We start from the raw sequence: 18,366 nt of genomic DNA, 5'->3' as shown, positions 1-18,366 counted from the left end.
CGCCAAGTGATTAGAAAAGCTCACTTGGGCCAGGTGAGCTAAAAAAGTGGGAGATTTACCAGTTTTCTTACAATAACTCTAAATTGCTTTCGGCAATTCCCATGAAACTTTGGTGAATTGTTTATATTGATTGATGATGTAAGCTCCCTTTTGATTTTCATAAATTTCTAATATGACATTGAGAAGTAATTGAACTTCATTCTTTTGGTAAAATCACTCTAAAGACAACAGATGTCAATGGCCTTGCCATTTCCAAATGCTCATGTTTCATCTTAAGTTGTTGGACTAAAACTGTCATCAATATATTATATGCCATTTGCAAGTGTACTCGCTCTCGGAAATCGTTTTTGACTGACTAAACCGCTACAATGTTCGCCTCCTCAAAGGACGATGTGAGCTAGTGCTATTACTCAATGTCCATTATTGTAATATTTTTCTTTAAAAAAAATCTCCCTCAACGGAAGATTGTTTGCTTCATCTGTAAGTGTCTATTATGAATTTTGTGGTTATCATCTAGGCAGATACGTGTGGTCTATGTCAGTCATACATGTCATTGTGGCGAAAATTTGTATAGGATAGAACTGCAGGGTTTTGCTTATCTGTCAGAAATAATAGCAATTAAACAAAAACAAAAATAACTTGTAATAAATGGGAGGCTGTTTATACCCTAACTAAAGGGGTGAATTTGTTCACATGTAACTGTAGTCCCCAGAAATATTTATCTTTACTTCTGTTTGAAAACTAGAAGCTATAGCAAGAATTGTAATTTGAAATCATTAAATATCAAGATTGCAAGTTTTATCTCCATCTGCATAATCCAGGAAATTGGGCAGACCCTATATGGAGTTATTGCCCTTGAAATTTGAATTTTGTATTGTGACCTTGACGTCATAAACCGACATTTCGATTCGGTGGCCGAGTGGTCCAATACGTCGAACAAGTTAACGTTATCACTAACATGTCAACACTGGTGTAGTAGTGTTGTCTATCTACTACAATCCTAAGTGACTTGGAATGTGATTCTGTCCTGGTACTCAAGCTGCCTTTGCCAATAAACTGACCGATACGAATTGTCACAATAAAGCTGAAAGTTGCGTTAAACACCAAAACAATATATCAAATATTGCATAGAATAATGATATCTGTTCAAACATTGGATTGAAATATATATGTTGAATCTGTTTCTATTTTCCCCGGTTTGTCCATTAAGTTGAGATCGTCTAAGGAAAAGTTATGACAAGGCACAATATTTTTACAAAGAAATAAGTGTAATGTGTGTTTCGATAAAATTTGTGTAAAACTGTTACCAATATCTATTTTAACAAAACCATACTTAAAACGGTCATTTGAGATCGAAAAAAGGTAAATTTCAATATGTTTTTAACATCATCACGTGTGACTTTTTTTTCTCACTTAAATGTCCAGAATATATTGACCTGGCAATTCATCCATAAAATTACTATAGTTTTTAAAAAGGAGACTAAAGATACCAAAGATACATTCAATAAGTCGAAAACTAAACTGACAATATATTGGCTAATAAAGTAAAAGACCAAAAGACGTACTCAAAACACAACATACAAAACTAAAGACAGAGCAACACGAACCAAATCAAAAACTGAAAATTATTCCAGGTTATCCGTTATGGTAGGCAGATCCTGCTCTATACATGTGCCACTATCGAACTTAACATGAACGTACAAACCCGGTGATAAGTCTTTAAAATTAGTTAGGTCTAGAGGCTTGGCATTTACCTTTTATTGCATGCCGTTTCTTGTTTATGTAGGCCACTGTGATTTGTTGTTGTTAAGGTAGATTCATGGTATGCCGCCATCTTGGATTGCACAATCGCAGTACAAAATCGGTCTAATTATTTGCCTAAATCTGCAAATTTGGAGACAAATTTGCAATTCAATGGTTAGACTGTTTTTTTCTATTTGAAGACAAATTGTTAATTAATCGTATTATTCAAAATATTTTAACAAATATCAATTTTTTTGGTATAAAAATTATTTTTTTCAAATGAGCCATTTAAGGGGAAATAACTCTTTTAGTACAAAATTTATACTGGGCTAATAGGGAAATTTTTTATTTTTACTTGTAGCAAGAAAACAAGTTCGGTGACACCATGTTTTCTTTTTATTTTCTTAAAACATATAATGAAACCTTTCTTCTCACAATTTATTTCAAAATTCTATCTCATAGAATTTTTTTTATGCACACTAATGTGTTTTTTCATGAACAAACTAACCAAATTTTGGCAATTTTCAACGACCCATAGCTTGAAAAATAGCACAGTGACCCATACTTTTTATTAAATTTTTGAAAAGAGCATAATAAAATCTTCATTTTGGCAAATTATGAAAAAATTCTGTCTCAAAAAATATATACTTGTGATCTACCTTAAGTTTGTAAATGATTATCAGTCCGGCATGCAAGTCAAATTCATCACAGTGTATACCATCCGATTAAGCACAAACGACAGAGATTTGGCGACATTTGCAAACAATTTTAAAAACGGTTAAAATCTATTATTGCTGATTTGCTGCAACGATGAAAAGTTTTAACAACATACATCATACTGTCGTTTCTATAGGGACTGCCATTAACTGCCAGCTACTCAAGTTACCAAAAGAAGCAATCCATATGAAAATAGGTATGAACTAGTAGCATGTATTTTTATGCCCCATTTATGGGCATAATGTTTTCTGGTCTGTGCGTCCGTCTGTTCGTTCGTTCGTCTGTTCGTCCGTCTGTCTCGCTTCAGCTTAAAGTTTTTGGTCGAGGTAGTTTTTGATGAAGTTGAAGTCCAATCAACTTGAAACTTAGTACACATGTTTTTTGTGATATGATATTTTTTATGTTTGAGGCCAAATTAGAGATTTTACCCCAATTTCACGGTCCACTGAACATAAAAAATGATATTGCGGATCCGTGTACTGGGGACAAAATTTTTGTTTTGTAATACATTAAGGTCAAAAGTATATTGTTTGTAAATGTAAGTGCCCAATAGTTTCTCATTCACAAACAAGTTAATGAACTTGGCGTTTTTATATGAGGGGGTAATAGGGGGCCCGTTAACATGTTAACAACACCTCAATTTTGGCAAAAACAGTTAACAAAAAATGCAAAAATGACGATAACAGTTAACAAAGTGGGTTGAAAACAGTTAACAGCCTAAATTGATTTCAGATAACAGTTAACAACACCTTGGAAAGGGCCATAACAGGTTAACACAAAAGTTATTGCCCCCTCCCCCCCCTTTATATGCCTCTAAAAAGAGTAGGAAAACACTTTTGTCTTGCATCTGAACATTTTTGGTATAAATAAAAGACACATTTTGAAATGTTTTAAAAAAACTTGAAGTCCAAGTCCAAGTAATTATAAATCGCTTATTATTCGTCTTGATACTAGTATTTATAATATATTTTGTGTAAAGTGTGTCATTGTCTTAGCTGAAATATGGATAGCCGTTCGATAAGTTTAATAATGTCCTGTTTTAAATATAACAATACAATCTGTTGGAGGTCATGTGAAGAGGACACACTTTTCTGCTCAAAGGTGCTTTGACTACATGGTCAACACATCTACCAGACAGTAATTCCATATATATATATATGACGTACACTTATATATCAGGGAAATATAAAACCGGATTTTAAATGGTTTTTATATCTTACATGTCGAAATAGTTTAATTGTTCCAAAATCAGAATTGCTACACCAAATATTTCCATCTATGTCAACGGCGACATCGGTCAGTGTTCCAAATCCGTCGGGACAGTTGGTTAAGGCGACACCCATGACTTTACCATATTGATCCAACACGTGTAATGTGCCGTCTGTACAAGATACGAAGAAGTTCCCGGCTTGACTACAACACATTTCGATTGGCTGAAAAATTCCCTGTGGTTGAAGTCCAAAAAGGTTCATTGGTAAGTTAAACATTGATGTCCCACCATTATAAGTTGTTAATTCGTCTCCATTTTCGTGGTATATAGTTACACATAATCTTTTCTGGTCGCTAATTGCGAATGTTTTGCTTCGTTTATTAGACACAGCCAAAGAAGGTGAAAGAAAACTGTTTTCTTTGTCTTTTTTCTCAATTTCCCCAAGTGCATCACCACTCTCTGAATACATTCGGACAATGCCATATATTTCGTCTTCCTTAGTATTACCTGAAGGAAGGGCACTTGGACCACATACAACAATTTTACTATCTGATAACTCCGCTAGTCCATAGGGAAAATAATCTAGCGTCGTAGCAAAATGCGACCAACCACCACAAACATAGCGCAAAATAAGACGACTCCGTCTGAAAATCCCAAGAAGGTCTCCATTCTTAAGTTCAATTATACAAGTACAAGGGTCAGGTGTTCTTATTTTTCCTAATAAGTCTGTATTTGATCCAAATTTTAAAACAAAGGGTACGGTTTGAGGGAGAACATATGCCCCTCCTTTCTTTGAGGCCACGACAGAGTATATCCAACGCTTTCCTTTTTCGTTGGGTGGAACATCTAATTGAAAGGTTTTCGTAAGTTCACAAATATATTCAGTTCTGATTCCATCAATGAACATTAGATGGAAGGGAAGACGGGGATTAGGTCGGTCATCCTCTGTTACCTCGGTTTTACCACTTGTCTTTTTTCTATGATCATATTGACGAAAACAGACATTACACTTATACTTAAAGCAAGTTGTACAATATGTTGAAATATTTTCTTGAACACAAATTTCACAAATCTTAGACGGTTTTGAAATTTGTACGAAATAATTTGTAAATAAATCTTGAAATCCCTTTTTTGGTATAGTGCACACGTTCCGACAAAGAGGACATATGATTACACTTTTATCCATTGCATTGTTCGAATCTTTATCTGTAGCAGTTAACTTATTTGAAACAGTCTTTTGTTGATCGCAGTAGTCCTTTAAACAACGGAGGCAAAAGGTATGTTTGCACGGCAACAATTTTGGCATTATAAAATTCTCAAAGCATACTGGACAAGAGTCGTGATCTTCCATCATTCCTGAAAGAAAGAAAAATTAATGTATGAAGGACGGTCGTTCTTTTAATCGATAACCCAATTAATTGATCGAGTAGGCTATATTGCTATATATATTTCGTAGAATTCTAAATTTCTCAAATTACTAGTAAAATGGTTCAATATTATAGTGTGCTTAATATCTGCATTGTGTTGATAAATATACTCCGGGGAAAAATATATTCGTGCTTTTCGTTGGTAACAGTTTAGATGTACTGTCCTCAGCTGTGAAAGATGGGATAACACGCGCTCCATGTGGAACCCGGAGTCAATGTAACTGAAGTCCAGATCCCATTCCGGAGCACGCAGTCCTATCACCGGAGCCTTATTGTTGCAGCCAATGGGTCAACTTATTGCTTAATAGAGCCTGTGTCATAATGGTAAGCACGTAGCACACACACACAGACCCCATGGCGAAAGTCATTATGGTAATATATGTGAAAAAAAGTCAAAATGTAGCCGTTGTTAAATGTATACATGTATTAAATTCAATTATCGAATAACAAATAATTAAGATGACTGCAAAGTAAACATCCCTATGGTAAGCAAGATATACAGGTAAAAAAGGGGTCACAGTCTTGCAATAGTACGAATTGTCAACGAAACTCACCAAATAAGTTAAAACCGAAACCAAAACAAGTTGATTGGGAATTCCAAGTTAGATAACCCCAGTACTAACAAAATTAACCGTTAATATCTTATTTTACGCACAAAAAATGTTTACAGGTATTTATTTTTCGAATATGATTTAAAATACTAATAACTTTACGAATGGGTATTATAAAAACATGTTATATATTAAGTTCATTTTGAGAATTTATGATGTCATAATTCTATATTTGACATTTAACTTACTTCCTTCTGACATTTATGGTTTTATTTTTATTTTTACGACCGTCGTAGCCAAACCAAGAGCCCAGTTTCCACACAGATTTGGGATAATTTTGCATTTAACTATGGACCGTTGAACTATAACTGAAAATTGAAAAAAAAATAAATAATGTATTTAGCGGGGCCTATAACTGAGGGGGAGGACAGGGGTAAGGGAGACCGGGAGAAAGGGGGTAGGAGAAAGGAGAAAGGGGGTGGGAGAAAGGAGAAAGGGGTAGGAGAAAGGAGAGGAAGGCTGGGAGAAAGGAGAAAAAGTTGGAGAAAGGAGAAAAAATAAAATATCTCTCCTTTAAAAAAAATTTCTAATATTTCAAGAAAAAATCTCTCAAAAGGAGATGTTTTATTCTAATGGGAGAAAGGAGAACAGGGGTAGGAGAAAGGAGAAGAGGGGTGGGAGAAGGGAGAAGGGTACCCCCTGTCCTCCCCCTCATAACTCTTATTCTCTAAAATATTACTGATTGAATTCTTTCAAAATAGGTGAACTTTTTGTATAGATGACACATTAAACTGAAGGAAATACGTTCTTAAAATCAGCAAATCTCCCATTTTAAAATTGCCTATTTTTCTGCCAAAAGTGAAAAACGTAAAAGCTTTGGCTTACAACGCAATTACATTACGCGTGTTCGGCGTTTGAGGTATTTTTTTCACAAAACCACTGAATGATATTTACCATGAAAACGGAATCGGTGACCTCAGTCGGTGACCCTATATTTAATTCGCATCATTTGAACTGGATTTCATGCAGTTTTTATAGAAAAAATCTACGAATTTTAAATTAGAGTTTAATGATATTAAGACAACTTAAGAATGTTTTATCGAGTGTATGCGCTTTCAATAGAAAAAAGTAAAATAACAAAAATGCCGAATTCCAGGAATATTCAAAACTGAAAGTCCTTTATAAAATGTCATAGTCCTGATGTAGAAAATGGTGGGTTAAACCTAGTTTCATGGCTAGCTAAACCTCTCAATTGCACCTATTTACCGGTATTATTGGCGCAAATGAAATTATATATATATATGCAAACAAGTCTGAATTGAGAAACAACGTTCCAACCTAGTATGATTGCGTTAGATAAAAACAGCATTTGTTAATATACGTGTGCATGCAAAACAAATTTCGTAGTAGAGGGGTACAAATACAGCACATGCAACATTTCCCAAAAGATCCATAAAGTAAAAAAGTATATTTTAACCAAATGCATTTGACTAGCAAGTCGAACAACAAATGTTATTTAAACCCTGCTGACAGATAAACAGATCACCAGATGTTACAAAATTGATTTTAATTATAAATTTAATACCAAACAGAAAATATAAACTTGCGGAAAAGATGGTATACTGAAAACAAAAGGTCCAAAAATTTGTGTGCACTACATCCGGATTTCAATTATTAGTGTCTCTTCAGTGATGTTAGGAATCAAAACTGTAGTTGGAAGGCCATATAATTTACCTCAATGTAGGATAGACGCTTGGATTTTGAAGAGTCGAAATAGGATGAACGGAATTATATAAACCCGAATGCAAATATAATACAAGCCCAAACGAAAAAACAAAAAACAAATCTAAATTGAAAACAACGTTGGAACCTATGATTGCGTTGGATACAACCGCAGTTTTTAAACGTGTGCATGTAAAACAAATTTCTTGGTAAAGGGGTTTAAATACAGCACAAACAACTTATATACGACCTTGTGTTGATGGGTGTTTTTGTGTTTATGTTTGTATGTTATTATCTAAAGAATTATGTCGAAGCGTGATGCTAAAGAAGAAACACGTTTTTAGGAATATGGATCACATTTCCGTTTAAACTTTTTTTTTCTAATTGCAGGTGATGGCACGATAATGAGTAACGAAAATGTCTGTTCTGTATGCTATGATACATTCAAATTTCCCAAAATGCTACCCTGCAAACATTCATTTTGTATATCATGTCTTCACGAGTTTCTGGGAGGTTTACAAGATCAGTCAAACTTAATATGTCCGTTATGCAGGGAACCTTGTTATGTACCAGAAAAAGGATTTACAGATTTCCCTACTAATTACTTTGTTCCAGTCGAAAAAACACCCAAAGTGTGTCAAGAATGCCTTAAACTACCCGTATACCAAAATTGTTTTTTATGCAGTACAGTTCTGTGCAAAAAATGCAATCGAATGCATTCTCATAATAAACATGTAACTGAACGAACACGCGGTGACGACAGTGACGACGAAGACACCGTCAGTCTTCCTCCACATTTACGATGGCGTCTTATGCATCAAAATATAAAGACTGAGTTTTTATGCAAACAAATTTCTATATTTGTCGGCGAGTTTCTTCCTATAAAAGAAATAAGAAAAACTGTCCGATCTATGGCATTTTCACGAAATGGTGGCGTTTTTGTCATCCTGGATGATAACGAATTTCTCTTAAAGTACGACAAACATGGTAAAGTAATGGACAGAATTCTGTTGCCAGCTAAAGCATTAACCGTACTGGAAATAAAGAATGGACGTATTTTGCTTGCACATATAGGAGCTAAGGTTGTTGGTTGTTACAGTCCACCGAACTTCCAAGTCTTTGCCAGAACGCAAACTTTTCATCCGATTGGTTTAGCGGAACTTCAAAATGGAAACATTGCGGTCAGTGGACCAACACATCTGTGCAATGCAAAGTGTAAAGATGGTGACTGCGAGTTGTCAAAAAATAGTCCTGGTGTTTTACACATTTATTCAACACAAGGTAAACTACTGCAAGAAATATATAAAGACGCAATGGAGTATATTTTTAAGTGTCCGACTCAAATGGCTTCAAGTTCTAAAGCTGAAACCATTGCTGTGTGTGACACTAAACTTAATAAAGTTATAGTTCTAGATTACGACGGAAAAGTGAGAGGATTATATAAAGGCTGGAAAAAAATGCCATTCTCTCTATTTACGGACGGAGAACCATTCCTTCCTCTCTCTGTATGCACATCGGCAGACGGAAATTTTATTGTAGCTGATATCTATAAAGAATGTTTGCATGTTATTGGTCCGCTTGGAAAATTTATTGGCATTATGCGTGTTGAGGAAGGTGACTCTTTATTGGAGAGCAGTGCTTTATGTGTCGATACAGAACAAAATATTTGGGTTGGTCACCACACTCAAGGAACAATTACTGTTCTTAAGCCTAGTTGTCTGAAGAATGTTTTCGACCAAAGACACTTTCCCTTCCTTCATGATGAAGAACTCCGATTACCATTGTTTCAAGAACTTAATCTTGACGGGAACTAGATGGTGATGTCCTAACTCAACAATAATTATTCCAAATAAGTGAGTTTGTACATGTACTTTTAAATATTTATAAAGACATATATTTCATTCATGTTTTTGTTCTATGCGATAAAGATTGATTCATTGTTTGTTGCTAAACGTCCAGTGGCAAATATTCCATGCATGTTCAATACCAACTATGTGATAAAGTATCGTTGATGTAGTTGAATAAAGTATATATATATATTTGTAAGTCCAAACACCCTGTCCCAACTTTTCCCGACCACCAGTTAACCACTATAACCTTTCCCCCGGGGAAACTTGATTTCTACAGGTTCTCCAGATACATTGGCACTCATACCACATATTCTTATATCTATATCCAATAATGCAATCAGCAGATTATATATTTTGAGATGAGCAAATGACTATTAACAATAAACATCATCTTTTGATGTCAAGATTTAAAGCATCTGTTGTTAAAGTCATGTTATACACTGTTTCTGTGGTCAGTGTGCTGTTTTGTACTGTTACTCGATACAGAAATGCTACACTGTCGTTGCAATGTTGTTTTATAAACCTAACTGTAAGCAAGCGGGATATTTATTCTTGTCTAATAGTCCGTCAGTCATTTTGGTTGTATGAGAAAATTTTAAAAAAAAAAGCCAATTAAAACTATCAAATAAATCACGTTCCAAGACTAAAAATCAATCAGTACACTTTCAACGGATTTAATGTTACGACGTCACAAACGGTGAGAAAAATATGACATTTTTACTACGACAAAAGTAAATATGATTTCAATAGGATGTAGGACTAACATTTTGTTGTTACTCAATAGGATCATATAGCAATCCATACGTAGTTCTGTTTGTTTCATTTAAGGAAAGCATTTGCCAGAACCGATAAAATCATATTCAAATATCTTTCTACAGTGTTAAATGCATATCCTTTAAAAATCTTAGTAGGGTTTTTTAAAATTGCGAGCTTCCTCAATAAGTTTTTGGACTTTTTATCGTCAGGTAATTGTTGTAAGATGTGCTGCACCATACGTGTTTCTCTCTCGTTTCTGCTCGTTTGTTATTGTACGGTCTGCTGTTATGCAAGTGCTATAAGTTGTGCTACTCTATTGTTGGTGATGTGTTTTGTTCTGTTGTTGCTATAAGGTGTGATACACTGTTGTTGTAAGGTGTGCTGCACTGTTGTTGTTGTTGTTGTAAGATGTGCTGTACTGTTGTTGTTGTTGTTGTAAGATGTGCTGTACTGTTGTTGTAAAATGTGCTGCACTGTTGTTGTAATATGTGCTGCACTGTTGTTGTTGCAATGTGTGATAAACTATTGTTGCTGTAATATGTGATGTACTGTTGTTGTTGTAAGATGTGATTTACTGTTGTTGTTGTTGTAAGGTGTGCTGCACTGTTTTTGTGATATGTGATTTACTGTTTTAGTTGTAAGGTGTGCTGCAATGTTGTCGTAATGTGTGATTTACTGTTGTTGTTGTAAGATGTGATGCATTGTTGTTGTTGTAAGGTGTGCTGCACTGCTGTTGTTTTTTAAAGGTGTGCTGCACTGTTGTTGCTGTAATGTTTGATTTACTGTTGTTGTTGTAAAATTTTCTGCACTGTTGATGTTGTTGTAATGTATGCTGTTCTGTTGTTGTTGTAAGATGTGTGCTGCACAGTTGTTGCTGTAATTGGTGATTTACTGTTGTTTCTGTAATGTGTGCTGTACTGTTGTTGTTGTAAGGTGTGATGTACTGTTGTTATTGTTAGGTGTGATACACTGTTGTTGTAAGGTGTGCGGCACTGTTGTTGTTGTTGTAAGGTTGCTGCACTGTTGTTGTTGTAATGTGTGATGAGCTGTTGTTGCTGTAATGTGTGCTGTACTGTTGTTGTTGTTGTAAGATGTGATTTACTGTTTTTGTTGTAAGGCGTGCTGCACTATTGTTGTTGTGAGGTGTGCTGCACTGTTGTTTTCTGTAATGTGTGATTTACTGTTGTTGTTGTTGTTGTAAGGTGTGCAATAATGTTGTTGTTGTTGTTGTTGTTAATGTTGTGAGGTATGCTGCACTATTAGTGCTGTAATATGTGCTGTACTGTACACTGTTGCTGTAAGGGGTGCTGCACTGTTGTTGCTGTAATGTATGATTTATTGTTGTTGTTGTTGTAAGGTATGATGTTCTGTTGTTGTAAGATGTGTGATGTACGGTTGTTGTTGTAAGGTGTGCTGAACTGTTGTTGTTGCTATAAGGTGTGCTGCACTGTTGTTGTTGTAAGTTGTGTTGTACTGTTGTTGTAAGGTATGCTGCTTTTTTGTTGTTGTAAGTTGGGCTGTACTTTTGTTGTTGATGATGTATGGTGTGATGCATTGTTGTTGCTATAAGGTGTGCTGTACTGTTGTCGTTGTAAGGTATGCTGCGTTTTTGTTGTTGTTGTTGATGTTGTAAAGTGTGCTGAACTATTGGTGCTGTACTGTTGTTGTTGTAAGATGTGTTGTACTGATGTTGTTGTAAGGTGTGCTGCACTGTTGTGGTACGATGTGCTGTACTGTTGGTGCTGTAATGTGGGATGTACTGTTGTTGTTGCTGTTGTAAGGTGTGCTGTACTGTTGTTGTTGTTGATTTTGTGAGGTGTGCTGTAATATGTGTTGTACTGTACACTGTTGTTGTAAGGTGTGCTGCACTGTTGTGGTAAGATGTGCTGCACTGTTGTTGCTGTAATGTGTGATTTACTGTTGATGTTGTTGTAAGATGAGCTGTACTGTTGTTGTTGTTAGGTGTACTACACTTATGTTGTTGAAAGATGTGCTGTACTGTTGTTGATCTAAGATGTGTTGTTGTTGTTGTAGATGTTGTGAGATGTGATGCACTTTTGGTGCTGCATGTGGTTTTTGTTGTTGTTGCAAGATGTGTTCTACTCATTTTGTTGTTGTCGTTAGGTTTGCTGAACTGTTATTTTAAGATGTGCTGCACTGTTGTTTATGTTATGTGTGATTTACTGGTGTTGTTAGGTTTAATGCAATGTTGTTGTTGTAAGATGGGTTGTACTGTTGTTGTTGTTAGGTGTAATGCACTGTTGTTGTTGTAATGTGTGATATACTGTTGTTGTTGTAAGGTGTGCTGCATGTTTGTTGCTGTTTTGTGTGATTTACTGTTGCTGTTATATGTGATATACTGTACCTGTTATGCGTGCTGCACTGTTGCTGTTATATGTGATATACTGTACCTGTTATGCGTGCTGCACTGTTGCTGTTATATGTGATATACTGTACCTGTTATGCGTGTTGCACTGTTGTTGTTGTAATTAAGGTGTGCTGCACTGTTGTTGTTGTTGTAATTAAGGTGTGCTGTACTGTTGTTGTTGTAAGGTGTGCTGCACTGCTGTTGTAAGATGTCATGTACTGTTGTCGTTGTAAGGTGTGCTGCACTGTTGTTGTTGTAATTTGTGAGTTACTGTTGTTGTAAGGTGTGCTTTACTTTTGTTGTTGTAAGATGTGCTATATTGTTGTTGTTGCAAGGTGTGATACACTGTTGTTGTTGTTATCTGTGATGTACTGTTGTTGTTATAATTATGTGTGATGTACTGTTGTTGTTGTAATAATGTGTGATGTACTGTTGTTGTTGTAATAATGTGTGATGTACTGTTGTTGTTACTGAGATTGTGTCGTACTGTTGTTGCATTTATGTGTGCTGTACTGTTTTTGTTGGAAGGTGTGCTGAACTGTTGTTGTTATAATGTGTGCTGTTATGTTGTTGTTATAATGTGTGCTGTTATGTTGTTGTAAGATGTGCTACACTGATTTGCTGTAATATGTGCTGTTCTGTTGTTGTTGTGATATAAACTACACTGTTGTACGATATGATGCATTGCTGTTGTTGGTGTCACGCACTGTAGTAAGGTGTCCTGCACTGTTGTTGTCGCAAAATGTGCTGCAATTTGTTTGCTGTGGTAAGATGTGCTGCAATATGTTTGCTGTGGTAAGGTGTGCTGCAATGTTGTTGTAAATTGTGTTGTTGTTATTGTAATGTTACAACACTATCATTTCAATTAGGTATGCATCGATGTTGTGCTACACTGTTGGTGTTGTATGGTGTTGCACTGTTATTGTTGAAAAGAGTTGTGCTTCATCGTTGTTGTCGTATGGTGTGATGTTCTGTTGCTGTTGTTAATTGTGTTGCACTGTTTTTAATGTATAGTGTGATGTTTTGTTGCTTTTGAAAAGAGTTGTACTGCACTGTTGTTGTATGGTGTGATGTTCTGTTGCTGTTAAAGCAGTTGTGCTGCACTTTACTTTTGTTGTCCTATGGTGAGATTTTCTGTTGCTGTTAAAGGAGTTGTGCTGCACTTTTGTTGTCTTATGGTGTGATGTGCTGTTGCTGTTGTTGTTGAAAGGAGTTATGTTGCACTGTTTTTGTCGTATGGTGTGATGTTCTGTTGCTGTTGAAAAGAGTTGTGCTGCACTGTTGTTGCAAATTGTGCTGTATTGTTGTTGTTGTAAGGTGTATCGCACTTTTGTTGTTATAAGGTATGTTGACCTGATGCTGTTGTAAGGTGTGCTGCATTGTTGTTGTTTTAAGGTGTGCTACACTGTTGTTGTTTTAAGGTGTGCTTCACTGTTGTTGTTTTAAGGTGTGCTGCACTGTAATTTTTGTAAGGTGTGCTTCAATGTTATTGTTGTAAGGTATGCTGCAGTGTTTTGTTGTATGATTTGGTGTAATGATGTTGTAAATTGTGCTGCACTGTTGTTGTTGTAAGGTTAAAACACTGTAATTGTTATTAGGTATGCAACGATGTTGTGCGACACTGTTGTTGTTGTAAGATGTGCTGCACTGTTGTTATAAGGTGTGCGGCAATGTCGTTGTTCTAAGGTGTGGTGCTCTTTTGTTGTTGTAAGGAGTGCATATTTGTAATGTGCGCTGCACTGTTGTTATAAGGTGTGCTGCATTGTTCATGTTCTAAGGAGCACTCCATTGTTGTTGTTCTAAGGTGTGCTGCACTTTTGTTGTTGTAAGGAGTGCATATTTGTTGTTGTAAGGTGTGCTGCACTGTTGTTGTAATAAGGTATAATGTAGTGTTGTTGCTGTAATGTGTGCTGCACTGTTGTTGTAAGATGTGCTACACTGTTGTTAGTGTAAGGTGTGCTGCATTGTTGTTGTAAGATGTGCTGTATTGTTGTTGTTGTTGTAATGTGCGCTGCACTGTTGTTATTGCTGTTGTAAGATGCGATGTGCTGTTGTTATTATATAGTGTGCTGTACTGTTGTTGTTATGTGTGCTGCACTTCAATTGTTGTATGGCGTGATGCAATGTTGTTTTTTCACACCAAGTCATGAATCTGGATCATCGCACCTCTTAAATAACATGTGATATACATGAAAGCAAGTTATTTTACTCGAATTCGGAAAGGGAACATTATTTCGTTAAAATATTTCTTTGCAAATAATCTTTCATTTTAAAGGCAATCCGGTACATATTTAAACATTTCTATGTAAACCTCATATTTCATCATTGTTGTGACAGAGGGTAACTTTGCTGCTATTGTTTCCTGTATACCATTGTATAAATCAAAGGTTATCGGAATAAACTTGTTGCACAAACTTGTTGTACAAATTTTACTGTTTTGTTGTTTTAGCAAGTTATGCGCTGCACTATTGATTTGATAAAACACGTTACACTGTTAATGTTAAAAAAAAAAGATGTGGTATGATTGCCAATGAGACAACTCTCTATAAGTAAGGTGTGCTTACTGTTATTTAGTAAAGTATGCTGCCATTCTGTTCTTATAAGATGTGTTCAATTGTTGTTTTTGTAAGTTACATTGTGTACTGATCGTTTTATGAGGTGTTTTGTTCTGTTTTACTAGTGTTTATACGCTGCAACATTATTGCTTGGAAACGAGTTGCACTGCCTTTTAATAACGTCTGTTGTTCAAGAAAGGTTTTTAATGCACAATTGTTTAAGTAGATATGCTGCATTGTTGTTTTTGTTATGTTTAAGGCTTATGTTTAATCTTGTATGACATGCCACACTACTGCATGTTTAGGGATTTATGCTGCAGTGTTGTTAGAGTAGATTGAAAGTATGCTCGCAAGACAATCCTTTTTGCATTGTGGAAATTAATTCTTAAGGATACTGGATAAGAGTAGCGACCTTTCACTATTAATTCACGAATGTAAAAAAGGGCACACTGCTCTGTTTTGTTCACGTTAAATCCATATATTGCATTTGAAACTTTACAAAATTCCTAGATACATGATATTTAAAGATCTTATTGAGTTTATCTGGATGCTAAGACAATATTTCATAAGATGATTCGATTTGGCCTTAAGCAAAGATATCAGATTCATAATCGGAGTTATATTTCCTTATTTTTACATCGAGATGACCGTGACCGGTAACTCTGTAATTGTTTTTGCGTGAAAATATGAATGCCTACTCATATCCAATCTTTTAATCGAATTTTTACAGAAGAGTGTCCACCATGCACTAGTAGAAAAGAATGATATACAAATGGATGAAAGTTATATATAGTTTTTTACATTCAACTGTTATATAAATATAATATATAACAACAAACCAGTGTATACTGATTTTTATCACTACAGTATAATAGTTATTACGGTTAGGTTGAATTTCCTGCCATTTATTCATCATCCACGTACGAACTTGTCTCAGATTTTTTTTTTATCTCTGTACATTAACCTCAGTTTCAGGTATAGAGATGTGATTTTTTTCTGTGACAAGTGCTTTTGACCATTCACAAGAACTTGTGGTCTTCCGATGTTCAGTACTTCAGTACTTTGATTCTAACATGCTTTACTTTAAGGATGTTATCTTCTGACGCTTCAGTCTCGTTGAAAACTCGTTCTGGAATTATTTCCAATGTTATAATCAAACTTAACTCTGTGAAAAAATTGTGTATTAACAATGAGTAGTATTTGAGAAATCATTTTTTTTTTCAAATTTTACGACCAATCAAGTCAAAATTTGAGAAAAAGGACGAGGGCTACAAGAAATGATTTTAACAGAATCATGCACATCCCATACCATGTTTTTCTTTTCAAATTTCTTAGATGTGTATTTTTTCAATCATTTATAACCAAAAAAATGAAATAAAATGCATTTTGTTCATAAAACTAACAAATATCACAAACTTACAAATTGTCAGCATGGTAAATTTGACACAAAAAAAGCATAACAATATGACAAAACTTTCGTATATTAACACCTACCTTTAATTTTTTAGTTTAATTTATCCAGATTGGTCTACTTCATCTTAATTGATAGTATGAAAAGAAGTTTAATTGTGGAACTGTGATTTTTTTCAAGATAATAGCACCAAAATTGATGAAAAATGGAAAAATCATCAAAATTAGGTACTTTCTAAGGGCCGTAGTAAAAAAAGAAGTGCACCACCATAGGATTTTGTTCTTCGCCAATTATTTTTTTACAGTCATATATAAACCCCCAAAAAACAGGTTAAGAAAAAAGTTTAATTTTAGAAATGTTTGGCTCCTAAGAGATGAGGGGGATAGGACCTTTATCGGGACTCCGGGATCGGGTGTTTTTAAGCTCGGGATTTCGGGATTGACCCTTTCGGGATCCGGGAATCCTTTTTTTCAGATTTCGGGATGTCGGGATTTGCTTTATTTAAATTCGGGACCTCGGGATTTCGTTTTTTTTAAGTCCGGGATTTCGGGATCAAGACCCCTCCTATCCCCCCTCAGAGATGTACGTCCTTAAACAAACAAGCATGTTTAATATTTGACGTATTATATACCGTCTTAACATGTAGTTGATGTCCACATGCATTTGTCTAAGAATTTTTTTCTAGAGACAAGAGCCTGTGTTGATGTCGCAGAATTTCAGACCATGTCATTGAGGGGGGGGGGCAAGGGGGTCCCAATAACAGCAAAACAGCAAATTGATTTGGCTCATAACAGATAATAAGGAATTAAAATGTACAAAAACAGATAACAGTAAATGAGATATTAAAATAATTCGGTCTTTGACAAATCAGTATTTCTTATTGCGGATATAATCCTTTGTAATGCATTCCATTTTCTATGACTATGTTTTTAGTATTAATTTATGTATCTAGAATCTGTTTAAATTGCTACTCAATATAGTATAATATTTTTTACACGCTCGTTTACGGAACGTATTATGGTATACTGATGTCCGTCTGTTGTCAACATGTCGGACATTAACTCAAAAACTCTTTAATCAATTTGCATTTAACTTTGGGAAATTGTTTATATCTATTGACGTGAGCTCCCTTTTTTTTTTTTTTATAAATTTTAGATTTTAAGTTTCTGGGTAATGGGTTTTTATTCAATAAAATTGGTGTTTTTTTCAGTTTTCTGAGAATATCTCAAAAATGCTTTCACAAAGCAAGGAATTTTGGTGAATTGTTTATATCTATTAATATGAGGTCATTTTCAATTTTTATAAATTTTAGATTTTACGTTTCCGAGTTAGCGGGTTTTATTAATTAAAAAGGGGGGATTTTCCAGTTTTCAGACATTAACACAAAAATGTTTTTAGCAGTTCTCACGAAACTTTGCTGAAATGTTTATAACTATTGTTGTAAACTCCCTTTCGATTTTTATTTATTTACATTTTATGTTATTGAGTTAAGGGATTTTATTCCTTAGAAAAAGGTGGTATTTTCTTGTTTTCCAAAATAACTCAAAAATGCTTTCAGCAGTTCTCATGAAACGTTGGTGTATTGTTTATATATATTGACTGAAGCTCCTTTTGTTGCTAATAAAAAAATGACCTAAAAGAGTTTGAATATTCTGACTTTTTCTAAATGACCATTTAATGAGGTGTGTGAATTTTTCTTAAGGGGGCTCCTGGGTATAAATCAATTTTTTTCTTCTAATATAGGATTTCGTTATATTTTTTTATAAATGAACTTTATCATATACTTTAAAGAAAAATGAAATAAAAAGATGGGGTCACCGTTCATTTAAGCTCACAATCTTCCTCTGGAAGAAGCATACATTTTTGTTAATGTCCTTTTTTTTCTGTTGAACTAATAGGAGAAATAGATGTAATATCGAAATAAAAAAATAACCTAATTACAGAAATAGCTTAAATTTTACAATTATTTAGTTTATGTACAGCTTATTTGAAAACAATAATAAAAAATATAGGTCACCGATGAGTTAAAAAAGATATTTCAAATTTAATGCCAAAA

The 18,366-nt window shown here is 34.7% G+C and overlaps 3 protein-coding genes across 4 annotated transcripts in view; 1 reads left to right on the top strand and 2 right to left on the bottom strand.

Moving 5' to 3' along the window:
• Positions 1 to 3,294: 3,294 nt before the first annotated feature.
• On the bottom strand, positions 3,295 to 5,726 carry LOC139512695 (uncharacterized). Its single transcript, XM_071300548.1, has 2 exons — positions 5,652 to 5,726; positions 3,295 to 5,026 (listed from the first exon to the last, which is right to left on the bottom strand). The coding sequence occupies exon 2, from the start codon at positions 5,022 to 5,024 to the stop codon at positions 3,636 to 3,638; it is 1,389 nt and encodes a 462-aa protein (XP_071156649.1). The 5' UTR covers positions 5,025 to 5,026; positions 5,652 to 5,726; the 3' UTR covers positions 3,295 to 3,635.
• Positions 5,300 to 18,366, top strand: part of LOC139512694 (ankyrin repeat and SOCS box protein 8-like) — a 36,160-nt gene continuing 23,093 nt past the window's right edge. The window contains exons 1-2 of one of the 2 annotated variants that reach the window (XR_011662318.1): positions 5,300 to 5,421; positions 7,761 to 9,223. The gene's annotated coding sequence lies outside the window, so the exon portion shown is untranslated. Of the gene's footprint in view, positions 5,422 to 5,678; positions 5,768 to 7,760; positions 9,224 to 18,366 lie in introns of those variants that run through there. The other variant, XR_011662317.1, reaches the window with a different exon arrangement.
• On the bottom strand, positions 10,285 to 12,083 carry LOC139510965 (Kruppel-like factor 18). Its single transcript, XM_071297523.1, has 2 exons — positions 11,158 to 12,083; positions 10,285 to 10,579 (listed from the first exon to the last, which is right to left on the bottom strand). Exons 1-2 carry the CDS (start codon positions 12,081 to 12,083, stop codon positions 10,285 to 10,287), a joined length of 1,221 nt encoding a protein of 406 aa, XP_071153624.1.

The sequence above is a fragment of the Mytilus edulis genome, chromosome 2 (assembly GCF_963676685.1).
Source record: "Mytilus edulis chromosome 2, xbMytEdul2.2, whole genome shotgun sequence".
NCBI classification, from domain to species: Eukaryota; Metazoa; Mollusca; class Bivalvia; order Mytilida; family Mytilidae; genus Mytilus; species Mytilus edulis.
The sequence above is the reverse complement of the archived record's forward strand: the minus strand, read 5'-3'. Positions and strand labels throughout refer to the sequence as shown.